Here is a 20,614-nt window from a genome sequence, read left to right as displayed (position 1 = left end):
CTCAGCGTGGCTTCAGCACCGAGGTGATGGACAGCGGGTGCAGTCAATATTACATGAGCCTAATGAGCGGGAGCACAGGACCTCCCGCTGTCTCTGCAGCCCACAGCCAGCCCACCCCAGCCCCCTGACACCACACCAGAGCCGCCCCCCCCACTCTATAGCACAGCAGCACACAGATTCGCATTATAAGACGCACCCCCACTTTCCCCCAAAATTTGGGGGAACAAAAGTGCGTCTTATAATGCGAAAAATACGGTACACTGCTCAGTATAAATGAGTACACTCCAACAGATTTGTCAAAAAAACTTTAATTTCCTTTCAGAATCAACATTTTTTATAGGATACAATACTGAAAAATATGCAAATTTGGCAAAAAAAGTCAGCTTACCCCAATCTCTGTAGATAGATTCCTATCCAATTCCTCGCTCAGATCAAGAAGAGCAACCAGTAAGTGCAATAGCAAAGAAAAAGAAAAAAAAAAAAAATCCAGCGTGGAATGTAAAGGTAAAAAATGTGCTTTATCACTAGTTACTAAAAAGGAAAAACATTTTCCAAACAATCATGCAGACAGTTACAGCTCCATGTAGGACAAGTGAGACAGAGCTACGCGTTTCGATGCCAGTCTTTTTCAAAAAATACTCCCACAAATGTGGACCAGTGATTTCAAAGAAGATTTGTTATTTTTGCACAGGCAAAATAGTAATTTTCCTAAGAAATTTATTAAAGACAAACATGAGTTCACCTCAATTAAAGTCTTAGGAGCAAACCTAAAGTTTAGACTACAGAATTCTAATTATCAAGACTTAAAGCACAGGTAAGTGTCATGCCACTCTCACTGCACTCCTCCGGAGCCCTGATTCAGCGCCCGACATCATCACTTCCGGTGTCACAGTTGGTCCGGGGGTCCCGATGGGTGCGCATGCGCACCTCTCGCACTTGATTCTATAGCTGCATGCTCGGCTCCAGGGCTCTGTCGAGTGCACATGTGCTCATTCCATAGCCCTGACTGCGGCCGCGCCACCCCTGACGTCTATATGGTCCTGGAGGACCTGACCCGGGAGTCCCAGCTCGCATGCCCTATATCAGGCTGCCTCTTCCTGTAGGCGGCGCCTGATTATCATTTTGGCTTCCTTGCTAGGCCTGCTTGGTCACTGCTTGGCTGCTCTTTGTACTCAGGTCCCCTGCCCTGTGCTTTGGCATGCTTCTTAGCACACGCTTTGCTTTTGCCTTGTGCTCTGGCGTGCTTCCCTGCATGTGCTCTGCGTTGCCTTGTACCCAGGTGTGCTTCCCTGCATGTGCTCTGTGTTGCCTCGTACCCGGGCGTGCTTCCCAGTGCACGCTATACGCACTCCTGTACCCAGCGTGCTCCCGTGTACACGCCCTGCACTATCTTGTACCCTGCGTGTCCCCGTACATACGCTCAGCACTATCCTGTACCCTGCGTGCCCCCATGTACACGCTCTGCACCATCTTGTACCCTGCGTGCCCCTGTTTCCACACTTTACACACTCCTGTATCCTGCGTGTTCCCGTCTTCTCCTTGCTGACACGGTCTCTCGTGTCTTCTGTGAGCCGACCACCTGGTTCCAGCAGTCGTGGTACTTTACCCTCCTGGGCCTGCCCCTGAAGCTCCCTGTATGGGGGGTGGTCCTCACTAGGTCAGCTTGCCCAGGGTGGGTTGGTATCATGACCCAGAGGGTCCACTCCAGGAGTTGTCACAGTAAGGGTAATTAATTATTCATTAATCAGATATCCAGCAGAACGTTGCTTAACAAAGAAAATGCTCTACCATTTCATGCTGGCAACAATGGAACCGCATGGAAGAAAAATGTTACTTTATTATGCATTGCTTATCTAGCACTATCAAATTTCGCACACTTTAAATACATTTTCATGTTTCTCCCCAATGAAGCTCACAATCTAAATTCTCTATCAGTATGTCCTTGGAGTGTGGGAGGAAACCAGAGTACCCGAAGGAAACCCACACAAACACAGGGAGAACATACAAACTCATAGTAGATGTTGGCCTTGGAACCCAGGACCCCAGTGCTGCAAAGCTGCAGTGTTAACTACTGAGCCACCACACTGCCTGAGAAAAAAGATCAGCAAAGCTTTATATATCAGTCAGAATACTATAGCAAAAATGATATAAAAATTTAATAAATATCGAGCTGCAACCATCTTGAAGAGACATCCAGTCGACTACTGAAGTTAACACCTAAACAGGAGCGTCTTCTGATAAGAAGCGTTGAAGAAAATCGACATGCAAGTTCACTGTGGTTATCTAAAGAAGTAGAAAGTCAAAACAGGGTATTTCCTGTGACACAATACAGCGTACAGTGCAGAGGAATGACATACATGGGTGTCATCCACACACATGCACACCCAAGATTCTCGGAAAGCCCATGCACTAAAAAGCCCACTTATAATTTGCCAGTTCCCATATTGAAAAATATGCAGACCACTGAGACTCTATACACTGGAGCGATGAGACTGACAAATGGTTTTTGGAACTGATGGACTCAAATCTGGATGGTGTCGTAAACATGAAAAGTACAAAGAAAAATGCATGGTGCCTACAGTCAAACATTGTGGTGTCCTTATGTGCGGCAGCATGAGTGCTGCTGGTGTCAGGGAGTAACATTTCATTGATCATATCAAGAACTTACACATGTACTGCTTTATCTTTAAAGAGAAGATGCTACCATCACTGTTTTCTAACATGATAATGATCCAAACCGTACATCTAAGGCAACAATTATAATCAACAAAGAGATGCAATCATCAAACCCATCTGTTACATAAAATTATATGTTAAACAGAAAAGAGCACAATATTTGAACAATGTAAAAAAAATTTTTAGGGGTGAGGGACGTGGCATAAGGCTCCACACATGTGAGTTTTCATATGCATTTATTATAATGGTTACCCGCTCCTTGTTTTAGGGATTATAACGCTATCACTCCTTTTCTTTGCCTAGTTATTAGCTATGGCTTTTGTTGGGCTTTGAACATTGTTATGGAGGTTAATGAATTGTTAACCCTTTATTTTCAACTTTAAAGGGCCAGTACTGATTGTTTTTTGATTGACATTCATGTGTTTAACCCCTTCCTGACATCCGACGTACTATCCCGTCCATGGGACCCGGGCCCCTATGCCCATGGACGGGATAGTACGTCTACCGCGATCAGCGGCGCCCACGTGGTGAGCGCCGCTGATCGCGGCCGGGTGTCAGCTGATTATCACAGCTGACACCCGGCACAATGTGTCAGGGGCGGTCACGGACCGCCCCCGACACGTTAACCCCTTGCACACCGCGATCAAACATGATCGCGGTGTACCGGGAGTTAAAGGAAAGCATCGGCAGGGAGGGGGCTCCCTCCGTGCTTCCCTGAGCCCCCCACGGCAGCGCAATGTGCAGCGCTGCTGCGGGGGGCTCCTTTCCTCCAGGCCCCCGAATCCAAGATGGCGACGGGGGCCTTCGGGGGCCTGGAGGAAGCTGGCTTCCTCAGTGCCTGCAAAGCGCAGGCATGAGGAAGTCTTCTTCAATGCCTGTGACAGATTGCTGATCTGTCACAGTGATCTGTGATGTGATAGATCAGCGATCTGTCACAGGACAGTGATGTCCCACCTGGGACTATGTAATAAAGTAAAAAAAAAAATAAAAAAAAGTGTAAAAATAATTTTAAAAAAATCGCCAAATAAATTAGTAGTAAAAAAAAAAAAAAAATATTCCCCAATAAATTCATTTTTTGAAAATAAAAAAAACCCAAAACAATAAAAGTACACATATTAGGTATCGCCGCATCCGTAACGACCCGCCCTATAAAACTGTAGCATTAGTTAACCCCTTTAGCGAACCTCTTAAAAAATAAAAATAAAAAACGAAGCAAAAAATGATTTATTATCATACCGCCAAACAAAGTGTAATAACGCGCGATCAAAAAGACGCATATAAATATCCATGGTACCGCTGAAAACGTCATCTTGTCCCGCAAAAAACGAGCCACCACACAGCATCATCAGCGAAAAAATAAAAAAGTTATAGCTCGCAGAATAAAGCGATGCAAAAATAATTATTTTTTATATAAAATAGTTTTCATTGCAAAAAACCGACAAAACATAAAAAAAGACCTAAATGAGGTATCGCTGTAACCGTATTGACCCGAAGAATAAAACCGCTTTATCAATTTTACCGCACGCGGAACGGTGTAAACGCACTCCCCCAAAAGAAATTCATGAAACGCTGGTTTTTGTTCATTCTGCGTCCCAAAAATCGGAATAAAAAGCGATCAAAAAATGTCACGTGCCCGAAAATGGTACCAATAAAAACGTCAACTCGTCCCGCAAAAAATAAGACCTCACATGACTCGGTGGGTCAAAATACGGAAAAATTATAGCTCTCAATATGTGGTGATGCAAAAACTATTTTTACAATAAAACGCGTCTTTTAGCGTGCGACAGCTGCCAAAAATAAAAACCGCCATAAATAGTAAATCAAACCCCCCGTTTTATCCCCCTTAGTTAGGGAAAAATAATAAAATTAAAAAAATGTATTTATTTCCATTTTTCCATTAGGGTTAGGGCTAGGGTTAGGGTTAGGGCTAGGGTTAGGGTTAGGGCTTGGGTTAGGGCTAGGGTTAGGGCTGAGATTAGGGTTAGGGGTGTTTTGGGGTTCGGGTTGGAGTTAGAATTGGGGGTTTCCACTGTTTGGGCACATCAGGGGCTCTCCAAATGCAACATTGCGTCTGATCTCAATTCCAGCCAATTCTGAGTTGAAAAAGTCATATGGTGCTCCTTCCCTTCCAAGCTCTGCCATGCGCCCAAACAGTGTTTTACCCCCACATGTAGGGTATCAGCCTACTCAGGACAAATTGCAAAACAATTTTTGGGGTCCAATTTCTCCTGTTACCCTTAGGAAAATAAAAAATTGGGGGAAAAAATATCATTTTTGTGGAAAAAAATGATTTTTTTATTTTCACGTCCGAGCGTTATAAACTTCTGTGAAGCACTTGGGGGTTCAAAGTGCTCACCACACATCTAGATAAGTTCCGTGGGGGGGTCTAGTGTCCAAAATGGGGTCACTTGTGGGGAGTTTCAATAGTTTAGGTACATCAGGGGCTCTCCAAACGCACATGACACCCGCAGACCATTCCATCAAAGTCTGCATTCCAAAATGGCACTGCTTCCCTTCCGAGCCCCGACGTGTGTCCATACAGTAGTTTTCTCCCACATATGGGGTGTCAGCGTACTCATGACAAATTGGACAACAACTTTTGCGGTCCAATTTCTCCTGTTACCCTTGGGAAAATGAAAAAATTGGGGACTAATTGATCATGTTTGTGGAAAAAATACGATTTTTTTATTTTCATGCCCGGGCATTATAAACTTCTGTGAAGCCCTTGGGGGTTCAAAGTGCTCACCACACATCTAGATAAGTTCCTTAGGGGTTCTCGTTTCCAAAATGGGGTCATTTGTGGGTGTTTTCACTGTTTAGGTACATTAGGGGCTCTCCAAAGGCAGCATGACACCCGCAGACCATTCCATCAAAGTCTGCATTCCAAAACGTCACTACTTCCCTTCCGAGCCCTGACGTGTGTCCATACAGTAGTTTTCTCCCACATATGGGGCATCAGCATACTCAGGACAAATTGGACAACAACTTTTGGGGTCCAATTTCTCCTGTTACCCTTGGGAAAATAAAAAAAATGGTGACTAAAAGATCATGTTTGTGGAAAAAATACGAATTTTTTATTTTCACGCCCGGGCGTTATAAACTTCTGTGAAGCACTGGGGGGTTCAAAGTGCTCACCACACATCTAGATAAGTTCCTTGGGGGGTCTAGTTTACAAAATGGTGTCATTTGTGGGGGTTTTCCACTGTTTAGGTACAGCAGGGGTTTTCCAATCGCGACATGGTGTCCGATCTCAATTCCAGCCAAAAACGTCAAATGGCGCTGCTTCCCTTCCGAGCTCTGCCATGTGCCCAAATAGTGGTTTACCCCCACATGTGGGGTATCAGCGTACTCAGGACAAATTGCACAATAACTTTTAGGGTGCTGTTACCCTTGGAAAAATAAGAATTGAGGGTGAAAAGATCATTTTTGTGGAAAAAATATGATTTTTTTAATTGTACGGCTTTATGTTATAAACTTCTGTGAAGCCCTTGGGGATTCAAAGTTCTCACCACACATCTAGACAAGTTCCTTAGGGGGTCTAATTTCCAAAATGGTGTCATTTGTGGGGGGTTTCCACTGTTTTGGTACATCAGGGGTTTTCCAATCGCGACATGATGTCCGATCTCAATTCCAGCCAAAAACGTCAAATGGCGCTGCTTCCCTTCCGAGCTCTGCCATGCGCCCAAATAGTGGTTTACCCCCACATGTGGGGTATCAGCATTCTCAGGACAAATTGCACAATAACTTTTAGGGTCCTGTTACCCTTGGGAAAATAAAAATTGGGTGAAAAGATCATTTTTGTGGAAAAAATATGATTTTTTAATTGTACCGCTGTACGTTATAAACTTCTGTAAAGCCCTTGTGGGTTCAAAGTTCTCACCACATATCTAGATAAGTTCCTTGGGGGGTCTAGTTTCCAAAATGGGGTCACTTGTAGGGGGTTTCCACTGTTTAGGTACATCAGGGACTCTCCAAACGTGACATGGCGTCCGATCTGAATTCCAGCCAATTTTGCATTGAAAAAGTCAAACGGCGCTCCTTCCATTCTGAGCTCTGCCATGCGCCGAAACAGTCGTTCCCCCCACAAATCAGGTATCAGCGTACTCAGGACAAATTGCACAATAACTTTTGCAGTCCAATTTCTCCTGTTACCCTTGGTAAAATAAAAAAAATTGAACCTGAAGTATTTTTTTTGTGAAAAAAAGTTAGATGTTCATTTTTTTTTTAAATATTCAAAAAAATTCCTGTGACGCACCTAAAGGGTTAATAAACTTCTTGAATGTGGTTTTGAGCACCTTAAGGGGTGCAATTTTTAGAATGGTGTCACTTTTGGGTATTTTCCATCATATAGACCCCTCAAAGTGGCTTCAAATGTGATGTGGTCCTAAAAATAAAATGGTGTTGTAAAAATGAGAAATCGCTGGTCAACTTTTAACCCTTATAACTTCCTAACAAAAAAAAATTTTGGTTCCAAAATTGTGCTGATGTAAAGTAAACATGTGGGAAATGTTAGTTATCAAGTTTTTTGTGTGCCGTATCTCTGTGATTTAAGGGCATAAAAATTCAAAGTTGGAAAATTGCAAAATTTTCAAAATTTTTGCCAAATTTCCGTTTTTTTCACAAATAAACGCAAGTTATTTGAATGAAATTTTACCACTAACATGAAGTACAATATGTCACGAGAAAACAATGTCAGAATCACCGGGATCCATAGAAGTGTTCCAGAGTTATGACCTCATAAAGGTACAGTGGTCAGAATTGTAAAAATTGGCCCGGTCATGAACGTGCAAACCACCCTTGGGGTGAAGGGGTTAAAGTAGTCCATAGCCTTTTTCAGTCCCACCACAGAGGTTATTCCAGCTTGACCATTTTTTCCTTTTTGTTTTTTCTTTGTGATGTATTAATTTTCCATGTGGAATAATAAAATTTTTTTTTTACATTGTTCAAATATTGTGCTCTTTTCTGTTTAACATATAATTTTATGTAACAGACGGGTTTGATGATCTAAGGCAACAGTTGCATTTCTGAAGACCTGGAGAAAAGTGAATGAGTGGCTAAGTATTTCTCCTGATCTGAACCCAACCGAACACCTATGGGGAATTTTGAAGAGAGAAGTTGAGCATCAGTCTCCATCCAGCATCCAGGTCATTTTTGAAGAATCGAAAAAGATGTTGTAATATGTCACCAAGTTGTTCACAACATGCCTAAAAGACTTAGTGCTGTCCAATTATCATGGAAAGCAAAATACTTGATGCAGTTGTTTTCAATGTGTGATGTATTTATGCTTATATCAACTAATTTGAGTAGAACTGAAGATGTTGTAATGAAAGTTATTTTATTAACCTTATACCCTAGCTGTAGAGAGAGACATGAATGGCGCATCCAAAAATCACACATTGATCTAATGCGGCTAGGCAAAAATTTACAAAACGGAACATGAGATTCTTAGTTTAACATTCTGGTCACAATGTATGAAGTCCACTGACACTCCACGGCAAACCTTTCAGTCATTTTTAATTAGCAGGAGGCTGCAAGATGGTTCTGCCTATTTTTGCTCTCGGTTCACTTTCTGAGAACATGTTGAAGGTGAGTTTTCTAGCTCCTTTCAATCGGTGTTGGTGCTGTATGTTGGCCATTGTTGCTGTAGTGCTATGATGTGGGATGGTGTGGTCTGGAGTAATGGGGACTCTGCCTTGCAGAATCCTGTTCATTTAGACACTGTTCATATGTTCTGGTTTTAAATACATTAGATAGGGACTGCTCCAATAAGGGTTACCTTGACGAGGTGGAGTGGCTTGGTATACATTTTTTTGCAAAAAAAGGTATTGACTAAATACCCTTAATTTGTTATCTTTTTACCAGCACTTGCTGGCTACTGTCATATTTTTTACTGAAGGGTATTTTTGCACATTTGTCATTCTGTGTTTTCTTTTTGTGTTTCAGTCAGTGGGTGGTGTGAACACTGTCCGACCGACTTGTTCACATTTGTGCATGTCACATGTGTTTTTAATTCATACAGTCTGAGCAGAATCATGTTCACTTTTATAAATGTTTACCTAGTGGCATTAGATCAATTTATGATTTTTTGTATGTGCGGTCCATGTTTTTCTCTTTAGCTGTGGTGTATAATTAACCTTACTTTCATGTTATGGGTTAAAAAAATGTTCTATGATATTCAGTCATTTTGTGATCATTGAGCTGTTGATTAAAATCTTACTTTTCAAAGAAGGTGTCCTCATTTATGCTGAGCACTCTACATTGCAGTGTATTCTATCATCTGGATCAATAATTCATGATTTCTTTGTTTCGCTCTTGTTTTGCAGACACATCCAACACAGACCGCTTTCTTGTCCAGCGTAGATCTTCACACGCACTGTTCCTACCAACTCATGCTACCAGAAGCCATCGCTATTGTTTGTTCTCCAAAGCACAATGAGTATGCGAGCTGTACCACCAAAATGTATCATTATGTACTTTTATGCCTTCCATGTACTATACCATGCTACACCATGACTGGATGCAATACAGCAGCCTACAGAGTAGTATAATTTTTGAAGGTTATGCAATATTTTATATTTTTATGTAGAATTTATCTACACAGTTGAGTAATGTAGTAAATGCATTGCTTATGTTAAATTACTTTTGCGCTATAGTCTGTGTTATAGTCCAGAGATTTTAAACCTGATGATTACATTAGGAGGTAGAGGTGTCTGACAACAAGCTTTTCACAAGCTTTTCAATTAATAGCTTGAATGAGTGCCTATATTTCTGTAGAACAATTTGTTTTTCCCACATAGAGTGTTTGGTGTAAATACTGCAAAGACTGACGGGTGCTGAACTGTTTGCTGTAAAGCTCGTCTATGCCAGCTGTTTAGCTTGTACTTAAATGATTCTCAACAGAATTTTGCAAAAATGTTCCATCTTTTAACATAAATTATTTTCAGAGCAAAAATCTGCATATCTTCCTTTAAGGCTGTGTGCACACGCTGCGGATTAGGTGCGGCTTCATCCCCACGGATTTTGTAAAATCCGCAGGTGAAACCGCAGGTCAAAATACCTGCGGTTTTACCTACGGATTGCTCTGCAGTTTTGCCCTGTGGTTTTTCATCTCCTCAATGGAGGAGATGGCAAACCGCAGGGGAATCCGCAGAAAGAATTGACATGTCAATTCTTTCTGCGGATTGAAAACCGCAGATAATCCGCGCTGAAAAATCCGCACCGTCTGCATTGCGGTTTTTGATTCCCATAGGGAATCATGGTACTGTACACCGCAGCAAAAACTGCTGCGGGTCCGCAGCGGCCAAAACCGCTGCGGAACCGCAGCAAAATCCGCAGCGTGTGCACACAGCCTTATACTCTGCCCGCATCCTCCGCCAATTGTTACCATCATCACGTCAATATAAAGCAACTGAAATGTATAAGGAATGTTACGTTCTTTTGAAATTGTACTCTGGGCCTTACCTGCCTACAGAATAATTTTTTTTTTTTCTCTTTCACAATATATACAAGCCATATAGTATGTGATCACAAGGGAAAATAAGGTTACATTTATTTCTGTGTCCAAGCCTCCTTTACATTTTCATAATTTTTCATTAATATGAAAGCAATGATGATGAAAGCGATAGACACCTCATTGGGTTCCATTAAACTTCATCAGTTGTTGCAGCTCATGAGGTACTGTTGGCTTTTGTCACATAATAAGTCTGGCAGAGCATTGTTGCATCATTTTTTAAGATGTAAACAGGGCCTAAACATAAATGTGGAAGTGGCACAGGTCGAATTCATCACAATATGTGCTGCTATATTAGTTAAATAATCTAAAAACAGACCTAGACATAAAAGCCACATCTTAAAGAAGCAGTCCTCCCATCAAAGTTTGTATCCTTTTATTATATTGCAGTCATCATATTATAAAGCACTGTGTACTTACAATTGCTCATTTTGCCTTTCTACCCAGTTAATTCTTCTCTTTTCTCTGCTCTGTGTAGAAACAGGAAGTCTCTTGTCCCTGCATTACTCATTCCCGTCTTCACCTCCTTACCCAGCTGTGTCTGCCTCCCCCTGTCAGAGTGATGAATGAAAAACCCGGTCACCTGATGAAGACGGATATACACCGTCGAAACGCATTGTGGATAACAATAAATGAAGATTTAAATAACCTCCTCATCTGTGTCCTTCGCACTCCCTTGTGACCGGGTTTTTTCATTCATCACTCCGTCTGCTTCTCTCCCAAGGTACCTGGTTGGAGCTGCAGTGGACCTCCCTTAATTGGCCGACTGCCTGGCGCTCCATCTAGACAGTCCTTTCTGACCTTGCCTCCTCCCTCTGTCAGACTTTTGCACTGACTCCTAACTTGTGCAGAGAAAATTGACCTCCTGTTTCTACATAAAGCTTAGAATGATTCAGTTAGTCTGTTTTTAATTATGTGATGCCATAGATATAATGGAAAACAGAATAATTAAGAGGGTAGAAAGGCAAAATGTGCAATTGTAAGTACACAGTGTTGTATAATGTGATGATTGCAATATATTTAGAGGATAAAAACTTTGATAGGAGGAGTGCTTCTTTAAGAAAAAAACTCTTAAATATTGCATTGTAAAACAAACCAGTATATACAGAGTTTGTCTTGTGATTGGATATTACATTTCTTTAATAGATCAGTTAGATCTCACATAACATAACATTTTTATTTAAAACTGAACATTTTCCTGTGTCTAGATATGTCAGTTTTGGTGTCCCCTAATGTTTGATTCTTTCTCAGAAAGTCCACCTAATGTGTTTAGTGCCAGTGGTCACGCACATCCAGTAACTCCGTCCCACCACCACTTGGACACTTGGAAACAGGTGTCAGTCACAAAGAACTGATCCACTTGAAACTGCTTGTTCTAACAAGAATTTGACCCAATGTAGCCCATCAATGAGTCGTCCAATGCCGTCACTTTTTTATTTATTTTTTTTTAGCTTGAGCCATTTTTACAGAATGTTATGATATTAATGTGCTTATATCTGTTTCCTTTTCTTTGCGCAGTACTGGGATCTTTCGACTTACTAATGCTGGCATGTTAGAAGTTTCAGGATGTAAAAAGAAGGGGTTTCATCCACACAGCAAAGAACCAAGGCAATTCAATGTAAGTAAACGCAAGTACATCATATACAGTTCTAAAGCTCTGCGTGCTGAAGATCAGGTAGAGGAAAGCTCCTTTTCTGAATAGCGAGTTGTGACAGCCGTAGTTGCCGCAGCTGCTTTCAGCCATATTGAGAAATACACTGTAAAATTGTGTGGGATAGTTTTGGGACATAATGCAAAATATACCTCCATATTCTAATGCATTATTCACCTGTAAATCTCTTGTGCCCTGAACATTGTTTTTCATTTAAGAAATATGTTTCTCCCCATAATATATTTTTGTCCAAATTTGCAGTGGTGAGTGGTGGGGTGAAGGTAGTCAGATATGTCACTTCTGCTGCCACTTCTTATTGAGCCTATCGACCTATAGAAAGAGAAGTTTACATGTAGGTAACTGTAGAATGGCTGCGAACACATAACTACATAGAAGAAGATTACCACTGTGACTCCACATTAATGATTTAGGCACGTTCAAAGGTGCTCTCTGACCATCTATAGGCTTTCTGGATGGCATTCTTTGGCAAAGGACATATTTTTTGGTAGGAAAGGATGGCACACGGTGGCCCATGTTTGGGTAGAAATTCCTTTTCTTACTCCAGAATAAATTCCTGAAATGGTTTCAGTTCTACAGAAATCTAGTAGGGAGACATCCAGGCCCTCTTCGATAAATCAACCATCACAACATGTTGTGGCAAAGAGTTCCTTAGGTTTCTGTCACGGGGCAGTAGTGGGAAAACAGGGGATGAGGAACCTGGGCCCCTGAACTGCCCCTCAGGCTATGGGGGTGCCCTGACTTTCCTTAACTTGGGGGTACACTTGATAGTACTGAGGCCCCAGTCCCTGACCTGTCCCTATCTCCCGTTTAGCCCTGAGCTAAAGCCCCAACCCCCTCCCCAGGAGGTGAGACTGCACCAAAAACCAAAGGAAAAGATAAGACAGACACCTCGGGGTTAAATAAGCTAAAAAACAAAACTTGGCTTTCTCTGCTGCCAATGCTCCGAGCAGCAGAGTAAGGCACCCGATCAGCATTCAGCTGAAGCACCACTGCTCCTGATAAGCTGAACCACCACTGCACCAGATATATCCAATCTTCAACACGGTTGGTATCAAAAAGAAGTGTATCACCAATAAAGAGCTGCAGCACCTGGTGACTTTATAAAGGGAGGTAAGAGTAGCATCCACCTGGTGACCTTATAAAGGGAGGTAAGAGTGGCATCCACCTGCATAGATAATTAATCACAATGCAGTAACACCAGCGGCCACTGGAGGGAAAAACCCACCAGCAGACTAACTAAAGTTGTAGTAACACCAGCGGCCACTGGGGGGAAAAACTGACATTAACCCCCTGATGGCCAGAAAGGAAAAGAGTTTAAATGTGAGCAGCCCAAAAATGGATCGTGACCGTACCCCCCTTACAATGAGGGGCCTCTGGACCCTCCACATCGCACTTCACCAGAAAACCACCTACAGTGACGACGCCTAGATCCACCAGAGTTCACCTCAGCAACCACCTGACTCTCAGGTTCATGGCAAACGTGGGCTGATGGAGGTGACAACGTATGCTCCGGAGGCGCCACAAATCTCCAGAGCGCCGACCTGGGAATGAGTTGAGTATGGGCATTACTGGGGGTAGCTCCAGCTGGTAAGTCCACGGTCTGAGGATGGCCGACACCCGATACGGCCCGATCACCCGAGAACTCCAGAACCCAGCAGCACACTTCCACTGGATGTTTTTGGTGGACACCCATACGTACTCGTTCACACACAGGTCCGGACCTGAACGTTTATTCCCAAGTACACGTTTTCCACAAGATGGTGAACTCTTTAACTGATAACAGAGGCGTCCCCCTGTGTCATCACACTCACACCCCAACAATTCAGAGAGGGAATCACCACCCTCCTCCAACCCCTCCTCCTATGAGGACTCCGCCTCTCAGGGTTGGCTAATGGTGAGGGTTGAGACTTGCCCCTACTCCCTGGCAGCACCTCTGCTGCCCCCACTGGAGAAGAAGAGGATGGTTGTAGAATGACGGCAGAGACATTAGCCCCCAGGCAGCAGCCCTCACACGAATGACCCCAGCAGATTACTTCCCTGTACCGCCATTCTATCACTGGGTTGTGTTTTCCCAACCAAGGGAGGCCTAAAACGATAGGTGATGGCATACCCCCCAAGACGTAGCAAGACAGGGACTCTTCATGCTGAGTCCCTATACGCAGATGTATATTTTCTATGACTTGGGTCAACCTCCCCTGGCTCAGTGGGACAGAGTCAATGTCCTGGACGCTTAGGGGTTTGGCCAGCGTCCTACACCTCAGACCATGGGTCTGGACAAATTGACCGTCCACCAGATTGACTCCCGCTCCACTGTCCACAAACACCGGTATGCCCTCAGGTACCCCGCCAACCACCACTTCTGCTGACATAGTACACTGAGAAGGCAAAATGGAGGAAATATACACTCTCTGGTCGCCTCCCTCCACACGACCAGGGGGATGTGGCTTCTTAGGTGGTACAGAAGTTTTGGCGCAAGCCGGGCAGACCCTGATAAAATGACCACTCTGCCCACAGCTAAAACATGCCACCAACCAACGATGAAGCGTAGGCAACACCGTTGGGGAACCAACTCCTCCCACCTGCCTCGGCTCCTCTGACTGCACCAATGAGTCCTCCCTAGCAAGGACTACAGGGGGCATATTCGCCAAAGCCGCAAAAAACTCGTCCACCGACCGTAGAGATGGGGAATCGGCCGGCAGGGAGAAGTCCCAGGATTGGGGATCACCTTTAAGGAGAGATATGATGAATCCCACCCGCTGTTCCTCACTCCCTAATGAATGAGGACGGTGCCTGAAGTGTAGCTTGCAGGCCTCCTGAAAAACCAAAAAATTTTCTATCCCTCCAGAAAACCTGTCTGGGAGAGATAACTTGGGTTCTGGTTGAGCCTGAACCTGAGTTGAGGCCCCGAACCCACCAACTGCTGCAGCTGCTGCTCCACCACACCACGCAGCACCCCACGCTCCTCAGTGAGGGTCTGAAGCAATTGGAGACAGATCTGCATTAGGGCCATGGCTCACCAGAAAAATGGGCGGTTGGTGATAATGTCACGGGGCAGTAGTGGGAAAACAGGGGACAAGCAACCTTGGCCCCTGAACTGCCCCTCAGGCTAAGGGGGTGCCCTGCCTTTCCTTAACTTGGGGGTACACATGATGGTAGTGAGGCCCAAGTCCCCGACCTGTCCCTATCTCCTGTTTAGCCCTGAGTTAAAGCCCCAACCCCCTCCACAGGAGGTGAGACAGGGAAAAGGTGCACAGCACCAAAAACGAAAGGAAAAGATAAGACAGACACCTCGGGGTTAAATAAACTAAAAAACAAAAAGTTAGGCACCCTATCAGCATTCAGCTGAAGCACCACTGCTCCAGATAAGCTGAACCACCACTGCACCAGGTAGATCCAGTCTTCACCACGGTTGGTATCAAAAAGAAGTGTATCACCAACAGGGCTGCCACTAGGAATTTCGGGGCCCCATACTGGCAAAATTTTCTGGGCCCCCTTGAGACTCCGCCCAGGCTCCACCCAGCCCCGCCTCTACCCCTCAAACTGTTCACAGTCCCACCACTCTCTCTTGGAAAAACTCCACTTCTCACCAATCACACATTAACAGTTCCCATCCCCATATCACACATATAGCCGGCAGCTTTGGACAAAAGGTTTTTTTTAAGCCGCCACCATAACAGGGTAGACACTTTTGGCCGGGCCCTACTCTACAGTAACCTATTAAATATTTGTTAAAATATGCAATACAATTTAGGTATATTTTTATTTATTTTTCAATTTTTAAAATGACCAATAATGTCACATACAAGGAATAAATACCGCTACACCATGTCCAGACACCATATTACCACCACATAGTGATCTATAATACCACATACAAGGAACAAATACCGCCACACCATGACCAGACCACATATTACCACCACATAGTGACCTATAATACCACATATAAGGAACAAATACCACCGCATCATGTCCAGACCACATATTACCACCACAGTGACCAAATAATAGCACATACAAGGGACAAATACCACCGCACCATGCCCAGACCACATATTACCACCACATGGTAACTGAATACTACAATACTGATCATTAATAAAAAAACATAATACTACCACCATAAGTGGCATTATACACAGGTGATCTGTATTTAGTATGCAGTGTCTGTGTACAGGTAATATAGTGATCAATGACATTATACTCAGGAGCTCTGTATATAATGTACAGGTAACACAGTGATCACTGGTGACATTATACACAGGATCTTTGTATATAGTATACAGTGTATAGTGTCAGTGTGCAGGTAACACACTAACTCACCAGTGATGTCTCTAGGTGAAGTCCTTCATCCTTGCTTTTCATCTTTCATCCAGCACAGATCGCCATCACGTCTTCCAGCCAGGACTCGTCTCTGCAGGAAATAACACAGTTATCTAGAGCTCCACTTGCAGAACACATTACATATTTTTTCCCAACTTCTACATTACACCACATGAAGAAAAAAAGGTGACATAGTGTTGCTCTGCACAGTAACAGGACCGCCCCCCCCATTTAAAGCAGTATCCTCAAAAAATTAAATACATCACTGCAGTAATAATATCCCTTAATTAGCCCCTATGGTAGTAATATCCCCCATCCTGGCCCCCATGTGTCGCATTCCTGGCTCCAGCCATATTTTCTATCATCCTGCCCTCATGAGTATCCATTCTGCCCCCATATGATCTCCCGTTCCTGCCCCATCTGTCTACATCGTATCCATCCTGCCCCATGATCCTGCACCATGTCTCTCCCATCCTGCCCCGTGTCTCGCATCCTGCCCCCTCCTGTGTCTCACATTCTGCCCCCTCCTGTGTCTCACTGTCACATTCTGCCCCCTCCTGTGTCTTACTGCCACATTCTGCCCCCGTGCCTCATATTCTGCCCCCTCCTGACTCTCACTGTCACATTCTGCCCTGTGTCCATTCTGCCCCCTCCTGTGTCTTACTGTCACATTCTGCCCCCTCCTTTGTCTTACTGCCACATTCTGCCCCCTCCTTTGTCTTACTGCCACATTCTGCCCCCTCCTGTGTCTTACTGCCACATTCTGCCCCCTCCTGTCTCTCACTGTCACATTCTGCCCTGTGTCCATTTTGACACTGGCGAGGTGCGCGCTGCAGCTGACGTCAGCTGCCAGCCTCCGATTGGCTGGCGGCTGTTAACTATTGATGTGCGGGCCAGCGTTTAGCTGCCGCCCGCAGCGCCGCACCGCGCTAAGGGCCGGGTTTACCTGCCGGTAAGGGCCCGGTGAGCAGAGGAGAGTGGGCCCGATGCGGGCGCCCTCTGCCCACCGGACTGTTTTTTGTGAGAAGCTTGTTAAACTTCCACCAGTTCATTTTTTTATCTGACAAACACTGATGAAAGGCCATGTACACATGATGTCTTTTTTAGGCTTCATGGTCATATTTGAATTATTGTATAAGAATGCCGACAGCAGAGCCTCTGGCAAAACAGTCAGCAAAGCCGCTTAAAGGGAATCTGTCACCCTTTTTTTGGACTGTGAGCTGCCGGCATCGACATCAGGGGCTTATCTACAGCATTCTGTAATGCTGTAGATAAGCCTCCGATGTAACCTGAAAGATAAGAAAAAAGAGTTAGATTATACTCACCCCGGCGTTCGGTCCGGTCCGGTCCTATGGGTGTTGCCTTCTGGTCCGGCGTCTCCCATCTTCATACGATGCCGTCCGCTTCTTGTCTTCCTGTCGTGGCTCCGGCGCAGGCGCACTGCTCTGCCTTGTTGAGGGCAGAGCAGAGTCCTGCAGTGCGCAGGCGCCGGGAGAGGTCCGGTGCCTGCGCACTGCAGTATTCTGCTCTGCCCTCAACAGGGCAGAGCAGTGCGCCTGCGCCGGAGCCACGACAGGAAGGGAAGAAGAGAACGGCATTGCTGCAAGATAGGAGGAGCCGGACCGCAACACCCATCGGACCAAGACCGGACCGACCCCCGGTGAGTATAATCTAAAGGGGGTTTTACGCATAGCGTCACCAATTTTGTGACGCAGCAGCGATATTGCTGTGTGTGATACTTACCTCCGACAGGCTCCCCCGCTGTCTGTCGCTGATCGCACGAGATCGGCCGGGTCCATTTCTCATCGGGCGCTTCCTGCTGGTGCTGACGAGCGACGTGTGGACGTGGGCCGGAGGACGTCAGGATCGCTGCGTGTGAAAGGTAAGTAACGACAGCTGTGAGATCTGCCTGTTTGGCAGCTCACTAGCGACCATTTAGCGATGCACCAGCGATCCTGACCGGGTCGTATCGTGGTCGGATCGCTGGTGCATTGCTAAATGTAAAGGGGCCTTAACTCTTTTTTTCTTATGTTTCAGGTTACATTGGAGGCTTATCTGCAGCATTACAGAATGCTGTAGATAAGCCCCTGATGATGCTGGCAGCTCATAGTCCAAAAAAAGGGGTGACAGATTCCCTTTAAGGAAAAAGACAGCTGGCATTTTCCTAAAGCAATTTTGCCTAGGAAAATCTTGGCGGATGCATCGGTGGAAATAATACCTCTTGTGCACATACACAAACTATGACCACACTTGGATGGTAAAATGGACACTCTGACCAAATTCTGGTGAAACTGATAAGAAACTGATGATGTCTGAATGACCACTCAGTGCTTGTACAGTAAAGAATCTTCATCTGTGGAACAGGGGCAAAATGCAGTTTGGAATGTCATTCATTGAAGCCCCAACCACATCCTCGTCTGCATCCTGTGGCTGATCTCATGTGTTTCCATGTCAGACAGCAGAGGAGTAGTGCTTGCAACAAGAGCAGGGAGGTGCTAGTACTAATGGTTGTAGCGGGGTCTCTAGATCCTAGTGTAGCACTCCACTCAGAGGTAGTTGAGGTGAAGAGGTGGCCATTATTGTGTGCAACGATCTCCATTTTTGTTTTATGGGAGTTGGGGACACTCTGGTCAATTTTAGCAACTCACATAAACTACAGTGAAGAGTCGCATGCATGCAAGGTTTCTTCCTATGTGGACGGCCAAAGGAGTAAAAAGAGACTTATATTTTCCTGATGGGTTGCAGTCCTGGAAATGGAACTGGTACCTATTCTCATACATTCCTGTCCTATACTTTGATATGCTAAAAATGTCTCAGATGGTAACACTAAGTTTTACTGTGACCTTTGGGCTCGGTTTAGTTTGACAATGTGGTCTTCTGACCAGAAAGCTTGTGAATCCCGGCTTGATTAAGAAAAAAAGAATTAAGTTCTGCTGCATATGAAGGAAATACTGTAAAGATGTAGATGATCAGAAGTAATAATTATCACATGCATGATGTCCACTACTCCTAATCTGTTGCAATCTACAAGATGGAAGCCCTTTCTGGTGGAACATACGGCTGACAGATGGTGAGACGTCTTATTCCTCATCAATAAGATGTTTTCCCATCTGTCACCTCATCTCAGCTTACAGATTTTTTGGGAGTGGTACATAGGAATATTAGCACAAACTGCAGTCACCCCTGAATTTTCCAGGGTATGAGTAAATATGGGCTTTAAGAACCACTTTTATCCACAGCACTACATGTCGCTTTATGATCTACTGTATGGTATAAACCACAATCCTAACCAGAAAATTATCTTATTTATTTATATAGCACCATTAATTCCATGGTGCTGTACATGAGAAAGGGGTTACATACATAGATCATCATTATGCTAGTCCCAGACAACCCGTTTAAGCTGTATATGTATAAATAATATGCTATTTGCCTGATTCCCTTTACAGATTTGCAGGCATGTGATTGTAAAAGATGCAAAAATTTCCATGCTGGATCTGAGGTAATAACGACAAGGGTCGTCTGCAGTCACCTGTGACAGATGGATGACGATCCGGCTGCTGGTTTTCTTAGCCCATTTCCAGATTCTGTGGACTTTTTCTAATTTATACATTTTAAATGTGATATTTTATTTATTGCTTCTGCACATTTTGGAATTTATTTTTGTTTACTTGATTTCTGTGACCGCACAGGCCATAAATATGAAAACATGTACCATCTCGTGTAAGACTACATCCGACAAGGCCTGGAATTAAAAGTGCGCTTCAGATAAATCGGTGTCCTCTTGTTTCTTGAATTGAAGTCATGTGGCACGTTCTTGTAGATATTGGGTCACGAGACATAATTAGACAACATATGCGCTCCCAATAATGTAAGTATAAATGACCTAGGAAGAAGAGTTATGTATAGTTACCCTGCAATTAGAATTTTGTCCTCATGTTAGTTTTTTATGTTTGGTTTTGTTTTTGGGCTTCATGGATACATTCTCATGGCCCATTTGATATTGCAGCCTTCAGTGATAATCGTGGCATGTTTGACATAAGACAACCATGGACAGTTATTGGCTGCAGCGGTCAAATGCCGATATTCGGCACATGGTGCAATCACTAAAGGACAAATAAAGCGATTGTCCACTACTAGGACAATCTCTTCTCAAGCTGTTATGTCACGTGAGCCCTGCCCCCAATCAGCGCTGGCGTCACTGTCCCCATTATCAGACATATATACAGTTAACAGGAGGTGATAGCTGCGACTGACCACTCACGTCCTGTTAAGTACGTGTACAGTGGGGAAAACAAGTATTTAGTCAGCCAACAACTGTGCAAGTTCTCCCACTTAAAAAGATGAGAGAGGCCTGTAATTGACATCATAGGTAGACCACAACTATGAAGCTGCGTTCACACATCGCATTTTTTTCGCGTTTTCGCTGCGGT

The 20,614-nt window shown here is 44.2% G+C and overlaps 1 protein-coding gene across 3 annotated transcripts in view; it reads left to right on the top strand.

Moving 5' to 3' along the window:
• The window catches only part of LOC141051301 (AMSH-like protease), a 153,381-nt gene extending 133,427 nt beyond the window's left edge, over positions 1–19,954 (top strand). For all 3 annotated transcript variants that reach the window (XM_073548193.1, XM_073548192.1, XM_073548194.1), the window contains exons 9-11: positions 9,000–9,112; positions 11,705–11,804; positions 19,631–19,954. In XM_073548193.1, the coding sequence (XP_073404294.1) occupies positions 9,000–9,112; positions 11,705–11,804; positions 19,631–19,687 (270 nt within the window). In that variant the 3' untranslated portion in view covers positions 19,688–19,954. The remainder of the gene's footprint in view (positions 1–8,999; positions 9,113–11,704; positions 11,805–19,630) is intronic.
• Positions 19,955–20,614: the final 660 nt, after the last annotated feature.

The sequence above is a fragment of the Dendrobates tinctorius genome, unplaced genomic scaffold (genome assembly GCF_039654945.1).
Source record: "Dendrobates tinctorius isolate UK_male_01 unplaced genomic scaffold, ASM3965494v1 ptg000156l, whole genome shotgun sequence".
Lineage (NCBI taxonomy): Eukaryota > Metazoa > Chordata > Amphibia > Anura > Dendrobatidae > Dendrobates > Dendrobates tinctorius.
This window is presented reverse-complemented; position numbering and strand designations above follow the sequence as displayed.